Source organism: Callithrix jacchus, chromosome 7 (assembly GCF_049354715.1).
Source record: "Callithrix jacchus isolate 240 chromosome 7, calJac240_pri, whole genome shotgun sequence".
In the NCBI taxonomy this organism is placed as follows: Eukaryota; Metazoa; Chordata; class Mammalia; order Primates; family Cebidae; genus Callithrix; species Callithrix jacchus.
This window is the reverse complement of record NC_133508.1, coordinates 44,203,188-44,217,886: the sequence shown is the minus strand read 5'-3', so window position 1 is coordinate 44,217,886 and position 14,699 is coordinate 44,203,188. Positions and strand designations below refer to the sequence as shown.

The 14,699-nt window shown below is 50.8% G+C and overlaps 1 protein-coding gene across 9 annotated transcripts in view; it reads left to right on the top strand.

The window, feature by feature from the left end:
• The window catches only part of ACOT7 (acyl-CoA thioesterase 7), a 123,518-nt gene that overhangs the window by 68,129 nt on the left and 40,690 nt on the right, over window positions 1-14,699 (top strand). For all 9 annotated transcript variants that reach the window (XR_013519756.1, XR_004745695.3, XM_035307559.3 and 6 more), the window contains exon 6: window positions 2,628-2,714. Coding sequence is in view for 7 of the 9 variants with exons in the window: in XM_035307559.3 (XP_035163450.1) it covers window positions 2,628-2,714 (87 nt within the window). In the remaining 2 variants the exon portion in view is untranslated. The remainder of the gene's footprint in view (window positions 1-2,627; window positions 2,715-14,699) is intronic.

The following is a 14,699-nucleotide window of genomic DNA, read 5'->3' as shown; positions in this document are numbered from 1 at the left end:
ACCACACCTTAATCTGATTTTTGACACAAGGCTGAGTCTAATGGGCTTTGGATTTCAGTCTCCTTCAGTTCCCAGATCCATCAACAATAGGCTTTTCCAGTCTTTTAATGCCCCACATTTCTGGCCTCTTCTCAGAGCCCCTCCCCTCATGTTATTGTAGGTTTCGGGATATGCTCAATTCCTCTGACGCCCAACGTGCCCTCGGCAATTGCAGACTGGTTTTGGACACCCCTAGACCCTGGCAGGCCCACACTGAAGCGGCAGGTGGGAGAACGGACATCCCCTCCCTTGGGCCAAGCCACAGGTTGTGTGAACTGACTGCGACACAGGGACGTCAGGGCCCCCAGGGGATCCTTCTCAGAAGCCTTGGTGCTCGGAGGGGTCTGTTCGTTGGCTTTGAGCCAGCTGGGAGCCCAGATGCAAGGGCCTCTTGATGCACATTCAGGAGTGTGTGCTGGTAGATGGGGCGGTCCCTAGGATGTGGCTGTCCCTAGAATGTGGCTTCTTGGAAGGGGCTCCTCCACTCTGCTTCTGACTCCATGACAGGCTACTTTTCCCACACACCTTGGCATGAGGGCGACGCAGGGCAGGAATGAAGAACCTCACACGGCAGCTGGCAGTGACCAGGAGAGAAGGCAGGGGAACTGATTTGAAATTGTGTGTGTGGAGTGTACCTGTGTGCTGGGGCTGCTGTAACAAGAGTGCCCACCAAAACAGCAGAAGGAGGCTGGAAGGCCAAGGACAGGGTGTTGGCAGGCTGGAGCCTCCCGAGGCCTCTGCTGGGCTTGTAGATGCCATCTTGCCCTGTATGTGTCTGTCCTCACCTCCTCCTCTTGTGAAGACACCAGCCCACCCTCATGACCTCATTTTAACTTAGTTACTTCTTTAAAGATCCTTCCTTTACATTTAGTCACATTCTGAGGCACTCATGGTCAGGACCTCAACATATGATTTGTGGGGACACAATTTAGCCCATGACCTAGAGGCACATCAGAGCCTCAGAAATGACACTTGGGCCGGGAGTGGTGGCTCACCCCTGTAATCCCAGCACTTCGGGAGGCGAGGCAGGTGGATCACCTGAAGTCCGGGTTTAAGACCAGGCTGGCCAACATGGTGAAACCCCGTCTCTACTAAGAATACAAAAATCAGCCAGGTGTGGTGGCATACGCCTGCAGTTCCAGCTACTCGGGAGGCTGAGGCAGGAGGATCACTTGAACCAGGGAGGCGAACGTTGCAGTGAGCTGAGATGGTGCCATTGAACTCCAACCTGGGCAACAAGAGTGAAACTCCATCTCAAAAAAAAAAAAAAAAAAAGAGAGAGAGAAAGAAGGGAATGACATTAGACACTTAGGAGACCCCGGGTATCAACTTCTAGGTTAGGACCACCCTTCATCCCACCAGCTTTTTGGCTGCTGAGAAACATTACTTGCCTAAGGCCAGACCTAGAAAGGACCTGTATTAATCTGAAATGAGTCCTAGTCATTTCCTGGCCCAGTGGGCTGGCATATTCAATAGCTCAGGGCTGGCCGGGCAGGAATGAGCTACCCTTTCTAAATGCCAGCTGTCCTGGGCAGGGAACAGATGAAGTCTTTTCACTGACCAGAAGGCCTTGGGGGTGGAGGGTTGGTGTGCACGCCAGGCTGGTTTACACAGGTGTCTGCCTAGGGGATCTTGCGTGTGTTTAATCTCCATCCTGTGAGAAAAAGCAGTGTTGAGAAAGGTCTGCTTTCTGGCTGGGTGCAGTGGCTCACACCTATAATTCCAGCACTTTGGGAGGCTGAGGCAGGTAGATCGCCTGAGGTCAGGAGTTCAAGACCAGCCTGGCCAACATGGTGAAAGCCCGTCTCTACAAAAAATACAAAAATTAGCTGGGTGTGGATGCACATGCCTATAATCTGAACTACTCAGGAGGCTGAGGCACGAGAATCGCTTGGACCTGGGAGGTGGATGCTGCAGTGAGCTGCGATTGCGCCACTGTACTTCAGCCTGGGCAACAGAGCAAGACTCCATCTCAAAAAAAAAAGAGAAAGCTCTGCCTTCCAGAGACTGGAAGCTATATTTCATCTTCTTTTTTCTTAAGTGCAGCCTCTTAAGGATAGTTCGGGAGCACTGCAGTGCTGGGTGACTGAAGCTCCCCCAAGGCATCCCCAAGAGTGAGGCGATAGAGGAGTGAATGGGGTCAGGGCCGGCCGGAGGGAAGAGCTTGCGCCCTGCGGAGCTGTACATTCTCAGGCTGGATGAGTAACTTACAGAAACGCTGTGGCTCTTCTGATAAAATTGGAAATGCAAGTCCGATGTTAACTACAGCCCAGTGGAGGGTCACACGCAACCTCATAGCTTTGAGAGGCTTAGTGGCCACCCCTGTGCAGGGCCTTGCAAGGCACTGATGGCCCCAGAGAGTCTCCTCATGACCCACTAACAGAATGGCTTATAAATCCTTGAAAGCCTCTCCTTCGCCCACTGTAGCCTGTTTGGAGACCATGGTTTTCCTTAGAGAGATCATAGCTGACTGCCCTCAGACAGATTCATTGACTGTGCAGCCCCCGGGGTGGCTTCAGCATTGCCAGACCTTTCAGCTGTGGCCGTCAGTCCACCCCACGACTCATCTGTCTCCTTTGCAATTCCAGAGCCGAACACTGTCAGCTACAGCCAGTCCAGCTTGATTCACCTGGTGGGGCCTTCAGACTGTACCCTACACGGCTTCGTCCATGGAGGTAAGAAGAAAGTGGCCTGGCCACTCCACTCCTGTCCCTTGGGTCATTGTTCCTCTCGGATCTGTGCTGCCGTCTGACACAACTGAGACTCTTGTGTTTGGTGAAGCATAAATTTAAACTTTTAAGAATAGGCCAGGCGCAATGGCCATGCCTGTAATCCCTGGGCTTTGGGAAATGGAGGCGGGAGGATCTCCTGAGTTTAGGAGTTCAAGACCAGTCTGGGCAACATAGGGAGACTCCGTCTCTACAAAAAAAATAATAGTGGTGGCCTACACTTGTAATCCCAGCTACTGGGAGGCTGAGGTGGGAGGATTGCCTGAGCCCAGGAGGTTGAAGTTGTAGTGAGCCATGATGATGCCACTGCACTTTAGCCTGGGCGACAGAGCTATACCTTATCTCAAAAAAAAAGGTTGAACAATAAATCACAGAAATACGCTGACAGGCCAGGTGTGGTGGCTCATGCCTGTAGTCCTAGCACTTTGGTAGGGCGAGGTGGGTTGATCACCTGAAGTCAGGAGTTCAAGACTGACCTGGACAACATGGCAAAACCCTATCTCTACTAAAAATATAAAAATTTGCCAGGCGTGGTGGCAGCTACTTGGGTAGCTGGGGCAGGAGAATCACTTGAATCTGGGAGGTGTAGGTTGCAGTGAGCTGAGATTGTGCCACTGCACTCCAGCCTGGGCGACAGTGAAACTCTGTCTCAAAACAAAACAAAACAAACCAGAAAATACTCTGGTGCCTGTTTTTCAAGTCGGTGATGAAAGTTAAATGGATGACTGTGTCCCAGGGGAGGGTCACATGCAGCCTCGGGATCTTACAGTCGTGAGATGTTTAATGCCTGCCCTGGGTCAGGGGCAGGGCCTTGCCAGGGCACTGATGTCTCCGGAGGCCAGCACCGTGACTTGCTGACGGTGGCTCGTTAATAATGTTTTTCCTCTAATGTTTGCATTTATCTTTTCCCAGTAAGCACAGATTCCTTCTCAAACAACACAGGCCTTAAAGTTCCGAGCTCGGCTTCCCAGAGTTTGAGAAACACAGCTGGAACCCAAGAGGATTTAGCTCTAGATTCACAGATGGACACTTTTTACTTTCATAATGTGTACATTTTTTTTTTGGAGATGAAGTCTCACTCTGGTCATCCAGGCTGGAGCTGGAGTGAGGTGGCATGATCTCGGCTCACTGCAACCTCCGCCTCCAGGGTTCAAGTGATTCTTCTGCCTCAGCCTCCCAAGTAGCTGGGACTACAGGTGTGTGCCACCACACCCAGCTAATTTTTTGTATTTTTAGTAGAGATGGGGTTTCACTGTGTTAGCCAGGATGGTCTCAATCTCCTGACCTCATGATCCACCTGTCTCCGCCTCCCAAAGTGCTAGGATTACAGGAGTGAGCCACCGCGCCCAGCCCATAATGTGTAATTATTTTTTTGTGATTTAGGGAGAACGTAGATAGCATATCAAATCCATAATTTCATGGCTACTGTAATTTTGAATAAGACTGAAGTAAACTTTTTTTTTTTTTGAGACGGAGTTTAGCGCTTGTTACCCAGGCTGGAGTGCAATGGCACAATCTCGGCTCACGGCAACCTCCGCCTCCTGGGTTCAGGCAATTCTCCTGCCTCAGCCTCCTGAGTAGCTGGGATTACAGGCACGCGCTACCATGCCCAGCTAATTTTTTGTATATTTTTTAGTAGAGATGGGGTTTCACCATGTTGACCAGGATGGTCTCGATCTCTTGACCTTGTGATCCACCCGCCTCGGCCTCCCAAAGTGCTGGGATTACAGGCTTGAGCCATCGCGCCTGGCCTGAAGTAAACTTTTAAGAACAAGTTGATTTGAAGAAAATCATCAGGGAGATAAGATCATAGTGAAGTGGTATCAGTGATAGCAGAAGTTGTGAAGGTGGTGTGTGGTTAGTGAAGTTTGGGCACAGCTGTTCTGGGTGTACTGAGATATTCATCTGTCCCGAGGCATAACAAGCATTTTTGCACAATGTCGTTATTTCTAATTACCTTTAACACCAAGTTCTCCTTTCTTCTCCATTTAGAAAACTCCTAGTTATCCTTCAAAACCTAGCTCAAATGGCCCTACTCTCTGTTGCCTTACATTGATATTTCTACCAGGGATACCTCAGGAGCAGGGACTGGATCGTAGTCTGTGTTGGCTCCAGCACCCAGAGTCAAAGTGGCACCTTGCAGATACTCATTCCATGAATGGGAGGCACCAATTACTTTCAGGTTTGGGACAGTGGGCTCTGGCCTATGAGATGGAGTCTTGCTTTGTTGCCCAGGCTGGAGTGCAGTGGCATCATCTTGTCTCACTGCATCCTCCGCCTCCCAGGTTCAAGCGATTCTCCCACCTCCAAGCAATTCTCCTGCCTCAGCTTCCCAAGTAGCTGGGAATTACAGGCGCATGCCACCATATCTTTGCATTTTAAGTAGAGACAGCGTTTCACCATGTTGGCCAGGCTCTTCTCAAACTCTTGACCTCAAGTGATCAGCTCACCTTGGCCTCCCAAAGTGCTGGGATCACAGGCATGAGCCACCATGCCTGGTCCTGTTGTGAGATATGTTTCTTTCTTTTTTTTTTTTCTGCGATGGAGTCCCCCTCTGTTGCCTAGGCTGCACTTTGGGAGGCCATGACGGCGGATCACAAGGTCAGGAGTCCGAGACCAGACTGACCAACATTGTGAAACCCCGTCTCTACTAAAACTACAAAATTTAGGGCTGGGTACGGTGGCTCATGCCTGTAATTCCAGCACTTTGGGAGGCCAAGGTGGGCGGATCACGAGGTTAGGAGTTGGAGACCAGTCTGGCCAACATGGAGAAACCTTGTCTCTACTAAAAATACAAAAAATTAGTCGGGTGTGGTGGTGCGCCTCTTTAATCCCAGCTACTCAGGAGGCTGAGGCAGGAAAATCACTTGAACCCAGGAGGCGGAGGTTGCAGTGAGCCAAGATCGTGCCACTGCACTCCAGCCTGGGTGACAGAGTGAGACTTCATCTCAAAAAAAAAAAAAAAAATACAAAAGTTAGCCGGGCATGGTGGCACATGCCTGTAATCCCAGCCACTCAGGAGGCTGAGGCAGGTGAATCCATTGAACCCTGGAGATATGTTTCTAAAGTTTGTTTCTTTTTAAACAAATCCCCTTTTGGGTTTCTTTTTTCTATTTCATGATTGTTTTCCTCTTTCCACTCAGTGCTGGCTGCACTGCTCTTAGATCTGATTAACCAAGGTCTCACCAAGGAAGCCCTGCTTTCTAACTTCCCAGGCCCACGAGCTTGTGACAATCAGTATGTCACTGTCCTGAGAACAGCTGTCGCCTCAGAAGCATTTCCTGTTTCCCCATCTCTCCCCTCCCTCGAATTCCAGGGTGGGCAGCAGCTCCCTCCTCAGGCCTGGCCAGCCCAAGCCCAGGCTTCTGTCACTTCTGAGTATCACCTTTGAGCCTCTTATAGCTCCATTCTACCTGGAGTTTGTGAAACTCTGTGCTATGACTTTTGCTTATTTTGTCAACATGTTAGACATGTTAGACATTTTTCACTAAATGTGGCATTTCTGTCATTGCTGTCTACTTGGCATGCCCTTAAGCCCAGTCTTTCTTTCTTTATGTGCTGAGAGGCATCAGTGAGATGCCAGGAGTGGAAGGATCACTGGAAAAGCCACTCGGAAGTCTATAGCGTGTTGTGTTCATTTACAGTGTCTAAGCTGCTTCATTGATACAGGCACATGCTAAGATGTGTGTTAAGAAGTGTTTACAATGGCTTTACAATACTTAATGCCTATTTTAGTAGGGATTTTGTGCCCACCATTTGTAAAAATCTGTCTAATAATTTTACCAAGCTTAACCTTCTCTTATAGGGCCTGGTAACTCACTAGGAGTGAAGGAATAAAAAATGCCGTGTTGAAAACACAAACTGTGATTTTATTGTATTTTTCTGTAGAGTACTGTTGGCAAGAATGGCATCTAAAATCAGTTGAATCAAAATCTTCACTAAACTGTAATTCACTAGATGCCAGTTGCAGGAGAAAATGGTGAAATGGATGCCAATTTAGCCTTGATTCTATAATTCTAGACTGCGATGTGTCTGAACAGCTGTGCTCAAGCCGTTTTCTGTGATTTCCACACATGGGCTAGCCTTGGTCTTGAGGACTTTACACACAGGTCTGGGTAGCGATAAACTTGTGAAGGGTGTCTTGGAATGGAAGGAGCTGTTCTGGCTGGAATTGCAGGTGGAATGCAGTGCTCCCACCACGCAGGAGCTCATTGCTGCTTTTCTGGGTGCACAGATAGAACCTCGTGTCTTTAGTTGAGGGAATAGAAAAGATCTGGGCAGTGAGGCTCAGGGTGTGGAGGACAGGTATTATCCCATGCGGGAGAAGGGTTGGCGGGGTCTGTGCGTTCTGGGTTGAAGGCCACGTGGAGGACAGTTATTATCCCGTGCGGGAAGAGGGTTGAAGGGCATGTGGAGGGTGTGGAGGACAGTTAAGTTATTATCCTTTGCGGGAGGAGGGTTGGCGGGGTCTGTGTGGTTATGGGTTGAAGGCCACGTGGAGGGTGTGGAGGACAGTTATTATCCCGTGCGGGAGGAGGGTTGGCGGGGTCTGTGCGGTTCTGGGGTGAGGGCCACGTGGAGGGTGTGGAGGAGAGTTATCGTCCCGTGCGGGAGGAGGTTTGGCAGGGTCTGTGCGGTTGTGGGTTGAAGGGCATGTGGAGAGGGCCAGCCTGGCTTTTGGTTTCTGTGTTCCCTGAGTCCTGAGTGAGTCACTCCATGGTCCCCTTCCCTCCTCCGTAGAGTCCTAGGGTTCAGCCCAGAAAAGACCAGTTTCCTCCGTTCTCCGCTTCACCACCCCCACGTTTGTTTGTACAGACTGAAGGGGTGACCTAGCAGATGCCTGTGGGGTCCCAGACCTTGGGAGATGGAAGTTCTGGGGGTCAGCTAGTAGCCCTGTTCAAGGCAGACACAGGGGAGTCTTCAACATGCATTCTTCGCTTCTCACCTTTTAGAGGCCTTGGCTTTTTCCTTGATACTTTATTTTTTATTTTTAAGTTAATTATTTTAAACTTAAGTATTGTGGAAAGGATCCAGAGGGCTTGTGGGTCTCTCTTCCTCCCATCAATCCTGCAGGGGTAGCTGCTGTTTCTGGTTCAGGACTCAGCTTCCTAAGCATGAGGCTTCGTTGCTGTCCCTTGATGTGTAAGTTTGGGATGCGTGAGCCCCCTCCCTGCTCGTTGGGTGGGGTACTATGATTACTTTCCCTGAAACAGTTACTACCACAGCCAATGGTTGCTCCATGCCCTCTAGCAGCTCCGTACCATGCTCAGTACAGTCTGGCTGCCACGGAACTGTTCCCGCCGTGTTCCCTGGAGAGCTCCGCCTTCGGTCCTCCTCCTCTACGTTGCTCATTCTGTGCCTGCTCTGAGCTGCTCTCCTGGGACGGTCCTTGCCACTCACCTGGGTTGGATGCCTGGATTCACAGATCTTCAATTTTCCTGTTTGCCGGTTTTGGTGAAACATGTCCTCCAGTGGCTCCCCAAGAAAAGCAATATGTTAACTGGAATAAAGGCTCAGATGCCCCCCAGATAGCATGGCTTCAACAAGAGAGAGGACTTTTTCTTTTTTAAGAGGGGGTTTCACCATGATGGTCAGGCTGGTCTTGAACTCCTAACCTCAGGTGATCCACCCACCTTGGCCTCCCAAAGTGCTAGGATTACAGGCGTGAGCCACTGCCCCTGGCCTCGAGAGAGGACTTTTTCTTTCTTTTAACAATGCAGCTATGAGTGGTCCACGGCCAATAGGTGGCCCATGGTGCTGGGGACCCAGGCTTCTGCTGCCCTGTGGCTCCGCCAGCCCTGGGGTGCCCTTTGGTGAGCCACGTTTCCTGTCTCTACATCAGCGTCCAGCCCCAAAGGGGTGGCAGGTACATTGGAAACTGCACCCTCTGCTTTGGCCACAGTGTCCTCATGTGGCCACGTCTGTGGGTGAGTGAGTGCTGTTGGTCAGACACATCTGTAGACAATGGAATTACTAACGAAGGAAGGGATAGTCTCTGTCCTGGGGACTACAGGGTCCTCTTCCTGAGCTTTGCAGTCCCAGATGACTTCTGGCTGAGTAGGGCATTCTAGGGGGAAGCGTTCCTTACAGGGCTTGGAAGGCTTTGTTTGTTTTCTGGTCCTGAGGTTTCTGCTGGGAAATGCAGGGACTGTAGATTTTCCTTCCATTTTCTGGCCGCAACCTCTGCTTGTCTGCGGGCCTGACCTTCCCTCCGCATTCCAGCCTCTAGCCCTTGGCCTATCGTTGATCTTCCTGGGACTTTTTATTGCTAACCCATTTAGCTGAATAACAGATCATGCAGTTTGCAGTTTCTGGGTGTTTCTTCCTAGTGAGGTGGCCTTCTTCTCCACCCCGTCCCCCAGACACCACAGGTTCACCAGCCTCAGGCAGCCATGCTATGCACTTACCTGAGAGACGTGGCTCTGGCATCTCACCCCAAGCGTTCAGGGGGTTGGGAGGGGCCCAAGAACTCGAACTGCCCCCACATTCCATGTGATGCTGAGGCCGTTAGTCTGGAGGCCCCACCAGGCCATGTCACATCTTCCTCAAACTCTGTGCTCTAGGCTGCCCTTCCCAGGCAGTTTTGGCAGGTGGGCTCACGTCTTATGTAATTTAAAAGTTTGAATTCCATCTGTAGACAGCTTCTTAAAAAATTTTTATGGGTGTGTATATTTATGGGGTACATGAGATGGTTTGATTGATATAGGCACACAGTATGAAATAAGCACATTGGCCAGCTGTCACCACAGGCTCATGCCTGTAATCCCAGCACTTTGGGAGGCCAGAGTGGGTGGATCACTTGAGGTCAGGAGTTCGAGACCAGCCTGGCTAACATGGTAAAATCCCATCTCTACTAAAAATAGAAAAGTAAGCTGGGCAAGGTGGCAGGTACCTATAATCCCAGCTACTCAGGAAGCGGAGACAGGAGAATCACTTGAGCCCGGGAGATGGAGGTTACAATGAGCTGAAACCACTCCCTGCACTCTAGCCTCGATGACAGAGCAAGACTCTGTCTTAAAAAAAAAAAGAAAAGAAAGAAAGAGCACATCATGGAGAATGGGGTATCAATTTCCTCAAGCCTTTATCCTTTATGTTACAAACAATCCACTTACATTCTTTTAGTTATGGCTGAGGCGAGTGGATTAGGAGGTCAAGAGATCGAAACCATGCTGGTCAACATGGTGAAACCCCATCTCTACTAAAAATACAAAAAATTAGCTGGGCATGGTGGCGCGTGCCTGTAATCCCAGCTACTCAGGAGGCTGAGGCAGGAGAATTGCCTGAACCCAGGAGGTGGAGGTCCATGAGTGTATTTCCCTTCTTAGCAAGTCTCCCAGTTCTGAAATCTGTCTTGTCATCTTCCTGGGTACCCTTCAGTGAGCAGCCCAGTAGCCATTTTCGGGCGATTTTGAGAAGCCACAACAAGAGCCCCATTTCTACGTTTAGTTATTGTGATCCTCCTTGAATTACACCACAAGAGACCCTAACAGCTGGGGACGGAGGGAGCTGAGATACCTCGAGGGGCAGATTGAACCTTGGGGACAGCAGCAGCTCCAGCCCTGCCCTGAGACCAGCTTTGTTGGGGAACTGGCCTAACTGGCACCCTCCTAGCACTGCACGTTGGGGGCACATCAGCCATGTCTCCCTCATTTCAGCCTAGCTGTGGCCCTCAGGGGCCCTCATCCCAGGGCACGATCCTGGTTCTTCCGGTTGCTTCTCCAGGTCCTGTTTCAGGGTCTTAGAGCGTGAGGGGAATGGAAGGTGGTGACGGGTCATTCTCTGGCTTAGAAGAGAATCTCAGTGTTGTTGATCACATTGATTCTGAGTAAAAACTAACTCTGCTCTGAGACAGAAGTAAAGGTGGCATCCTCATTGGGAGGGGCTTGCTCGGCTCCCCTGTTACTGGGAAGCACAGGATGGGGGTATGTGGCAGGAAAGTAGTGCCATAACAGAGCTTCCTAAACTCATCTGAGCCTCAAAAACCATCTTAATGCTCTTTAAAAAACGCAGATTGTGGCCAGTAGTGGTGGCTTACACCTGTAATCACAGTAGTATGGGAGGCTAAGGCAGGTAGATAACTTGAGGTCAAGAGTTCGAGACCAGCCTGACCATCGTGGTGAAATGCTGTCTCTGCTAAAAATACAAAAATTAGCTGAGTGTAGTGGCAGGTGCCTGTAATCGCAGTTACTTGGGAGGCTGAGGCAGGAGAATCGCTTGAACCTGGGAGGTAGAGGTTACAGTGAGCTGAGATCACACCACTGCACTCCAACTAGCCTGGGCAACAGAGCAAGACTCTTTTTCAAAACAACAACAGCACAGATTCCCCAGCCCTTCTGGAGGATTTGCTGCAGCAGGTTTGGGTTGGAGCCCAGGAACCTGTATTTTTAGTAACAAGTGCCCTGGGTGGCTCTGATGATTCAGAGGCTTCAGAAACAGTTAGAGTGTGGGTTTGTCTCAATGAATCCAGCAACTGTGCCCTCCCACACATGTCCCTGGACCTCTCCAGAGCATTGGACACCACTGACCTGGCCACCCTGGGGTCCCCTCATGGGGTTTCAGGCCACCACGCTTTCGAAGTCCTTCATCCTCCCACACTGGTGGGCACCAGGGCAGCTGGGGGAGTGGGCCTGGGCATCTGCATGTTGATTGCACCCTGAGTGGTTCTGCCTGCACCAGGGTGAGAATCCTGGAGCTCTATAGAGGATCTGCCTCCTCCTCTTTCACCTGCCTCTAAGTGTGGGTGCTCCCCTGAGGTCTGCCCTCACCCTCTTCCCACCTTTTCTCCCATAAGCTCACCTGACCTCATGGCCTCTGCTCCCGCCTCCAAGTGGCAACTGACAAATTTTCTAATATCCAGCTCAGTCATTGCTCCCAAACTCCCACGGCCTGTGGCAGCCTCACCTTGGACCTGCTCTTCCTCTGGGTTCCCCACCTGCCCATCCTCCCTCTAACTTCTGAAGCTATGTGAATGGTGCCCAAGGCTGTGGCCTGCGCAGCCCTCACCTAACCTGACCTCTCTAGGCCTCTGTCTCCTCCTCACCAGTGAGATAATGCAGGGATTAGAAATAAACGAAATAGGGGCCGGGCGCGGTGGCTCACGCCTGTAATCCCAGCACTTTGGGAGGCTGAGGTGGGTGGATCACAAGGTCAAGAGATCGAGACCATCCTGGTCAACATGGTAAAACCCCGTCTCTGCTCAAAATAAAAAAATTAGCTGGGCATGGTGGTGCCTGCCTGTAATTCCAGCTACTCAGGAGGCTGAGGCAGGAGAATTGCCTGAACCCAGGAGGCGGAGGTTGCGGTGAGCCCAGATTGCCCCATTGCAGTCCAGCCTGGGTAACAAGAGCGAAACTCCGTGTAAAAAAAAAAAAGAAAGAAAAAAGAAAAAGAAATAAACGAAATAGCACAGGGAAGGCAGCGGGCATGTGGGAAGCATTTAAGAAAGATCAGTTACTTTCATGATCAGTTACTTTCATAACTTTCATTACATTTGCTTTATTGGCTTTATTATTACAGACATAGAGAATGTTCTGCTCCGTGGAGAACTCAAGCTTTTTTCTCATATCCAGGGAGCATTTATGAAATAGGATCGTGCACTTGACCACAAAGAGCATTTTAATTACAAGTTCCCTAAAGTGAGACCCATTAAGCCTAAGCCTCTTTAACCAGCACATAGTCCCTGGAAAGTAAACACGCCTGCAAATAACTGCCGGTCCAAGAAAAAGTCAATCTGGATTTAGGATTATGTAGAAGATAATGAAAATGGAATACTTCCTATCAAAATCAAGGGAGACAGCTAGAGATGTCCTCAGAGTAAAAGTGACAAACTAGCTGGGTGTGGTGGCTCACGCCTGGATGAGGCTAAGCTGGGCAGATACCTGAGGTCGGGAGTTCAAGACCAGTCTGACCAACATGGAGAAACCCCGTCTCTACTAAAAATACAAAATTAGCCAGGCCTGGTCTGTAATCCCAGCTACTCGGGAAACTGAGGCAGAAGAATCATTTGAATCCGGGTGATGGAGGTTGCGGTGAGTTGAAATCACACCATTGCACTCCAGCCTGGGCAACAAGAGTGAAACTCCGTATATATATATTTTTTAAAAGTGACAAACTTTGAGCTTATTACTTAAAGAGGAAAATTTAAAATACCTAAGTGTTGGAACCGGGAAAAGAAACTTAACAAAATTCATCCACAGGAAGGAGGCAGAAGGACTCGGGGCAGGAACAGGCTGGCTTTATGTCTCTGTTTGGGACTCTGGGTCCCTCCTCTCTCCATATCTTGGAGCTGTCCCCCAGCCCCCTACTCGAGTCCCCCAAATCCAAGTCTTAGACCACCATAGAACCTGTAACATATGGGGCATCAGAGCTTGTTCCGCGGTCCTGTCCAAGTCTAAGCACCCTCTGGTTGCAGCCTACTAGGCACTGCCATGGCACTCAGTGTGCAGAATGGGGGGTGTGAGGTCATCACGGAGCCCCTTAGCTGGGATGGGTCTGCCTCTGCTGCTCAGGCTGGCCACCTGGTCTGTTTTGCCTGCTCTGCCAGCCCCAAGTCACAGTGTGCACACCCGGTCAGGGGAGTAAATGAAAGCCGACAGGGCGAACATGAATGTTGATCAGCCTTGGCAGGGAGTGCTGTCGTGGCAGAAAATAGTGGCCAGGATGTCGTGGTATTTGTCAGTCTACAAATAAGTTTATCAGTAAAGAGCCAGGGACCCTGCCAGCTATGGCAGTCTGGGAGGGTGTGGGGAGATGTGCCGGCTGTGCTCAGAGCCCTCCGCTAGTCGTGGTTTCCTTTGCCTGGTTGCTGTTCCCTCTGCCTGGTTGCTGTTCCCTCCCCTGGTTGCTGTTCCCTCTGCCCGGTTGTGGTTCCCTCTGCCCGGTTGCGGTTCCCTCTGCCTGGTTGCTGTTCCTCCACCTGGTCACTGTTCCCTCTGCCCGGTTGTGGTTCTCTCTGTCTGGTTGCTCTTCCCTCTGCCCGGTTGTGGTTCTCTCTGCCTGGTTGCTATCCCTCTGCCAGGGTTCTTTCCCTTTACCTGGGTTCCCCAGACAACTTCAAGGCTGCCTGTGTTTTTCTTCAGGTCCCTGCAGAAAAGGAAAGCGACTGCTCGTGAGCATTCTGTATAAATTAGACTGCTCCCACTTACTTTTTTGCTCCAAAGCACCATCACTCCTAACACACTTTCCTATGGCCTCTGAGCCCCAGAATGAAAGTAGACACAGTGGGGACCTGTCTACTCACTGCCTCGTCCCCACTTAGCACAGGGCCTGGTGTGGAGTCAGCATTCAGGAGCTGAATGACTGGACTGGGAACAATGAAGTTTCCGCCTGGGAAAGAAGGAGGCAGACTCTGCGGGCCCCGTGCAATCAGCCCCACCCAGAGGAGCAGGTCAGCCTGTGTGGGGGTTGTACCTGAGGAACTCAGGATGACCACTCCCTACCTCGAGAACCACTGACCAGGCGCCTTCTCTGTCCTGAGCCCCTCCATGCTCCACCATGGGCGCTGTGGACGAGACACAGCCCTGCTGGTCATGTGGGAGTCAGGCCTCCAGTGACAAACATCCATGTGAGCGTCTAGCTGCCCGGGAACCAAACACGCCGCCCCGGGTCTTGAGGCCAGGGGACAGCACAGCTTAGCTCCAGACTGCCGGGGTAGCGGAGGCAAGAGGGGGCCGAGAAAACACGGGAAGGCGTGCAAATGAGGCCTCCGCCATGACGCTCTTGTTCGCTTGGTCTTCTTGGGGCAGTGTGAAGAAACGATCTTTTGTACCTGCAGGAGGAGTTTTGTTGTTGTTGTTTTGTTGAGACAGAGTCTTGCTCTGTTGTCAGGCGCCAGGCTGGAGTACAGTGGCACGATCTCGACTCACTGCAACCTCCATCTCCTGGGTTCAAGCAATTCTCCTGCCTCAGCCTCTTGAGTATCTGGGACCACAG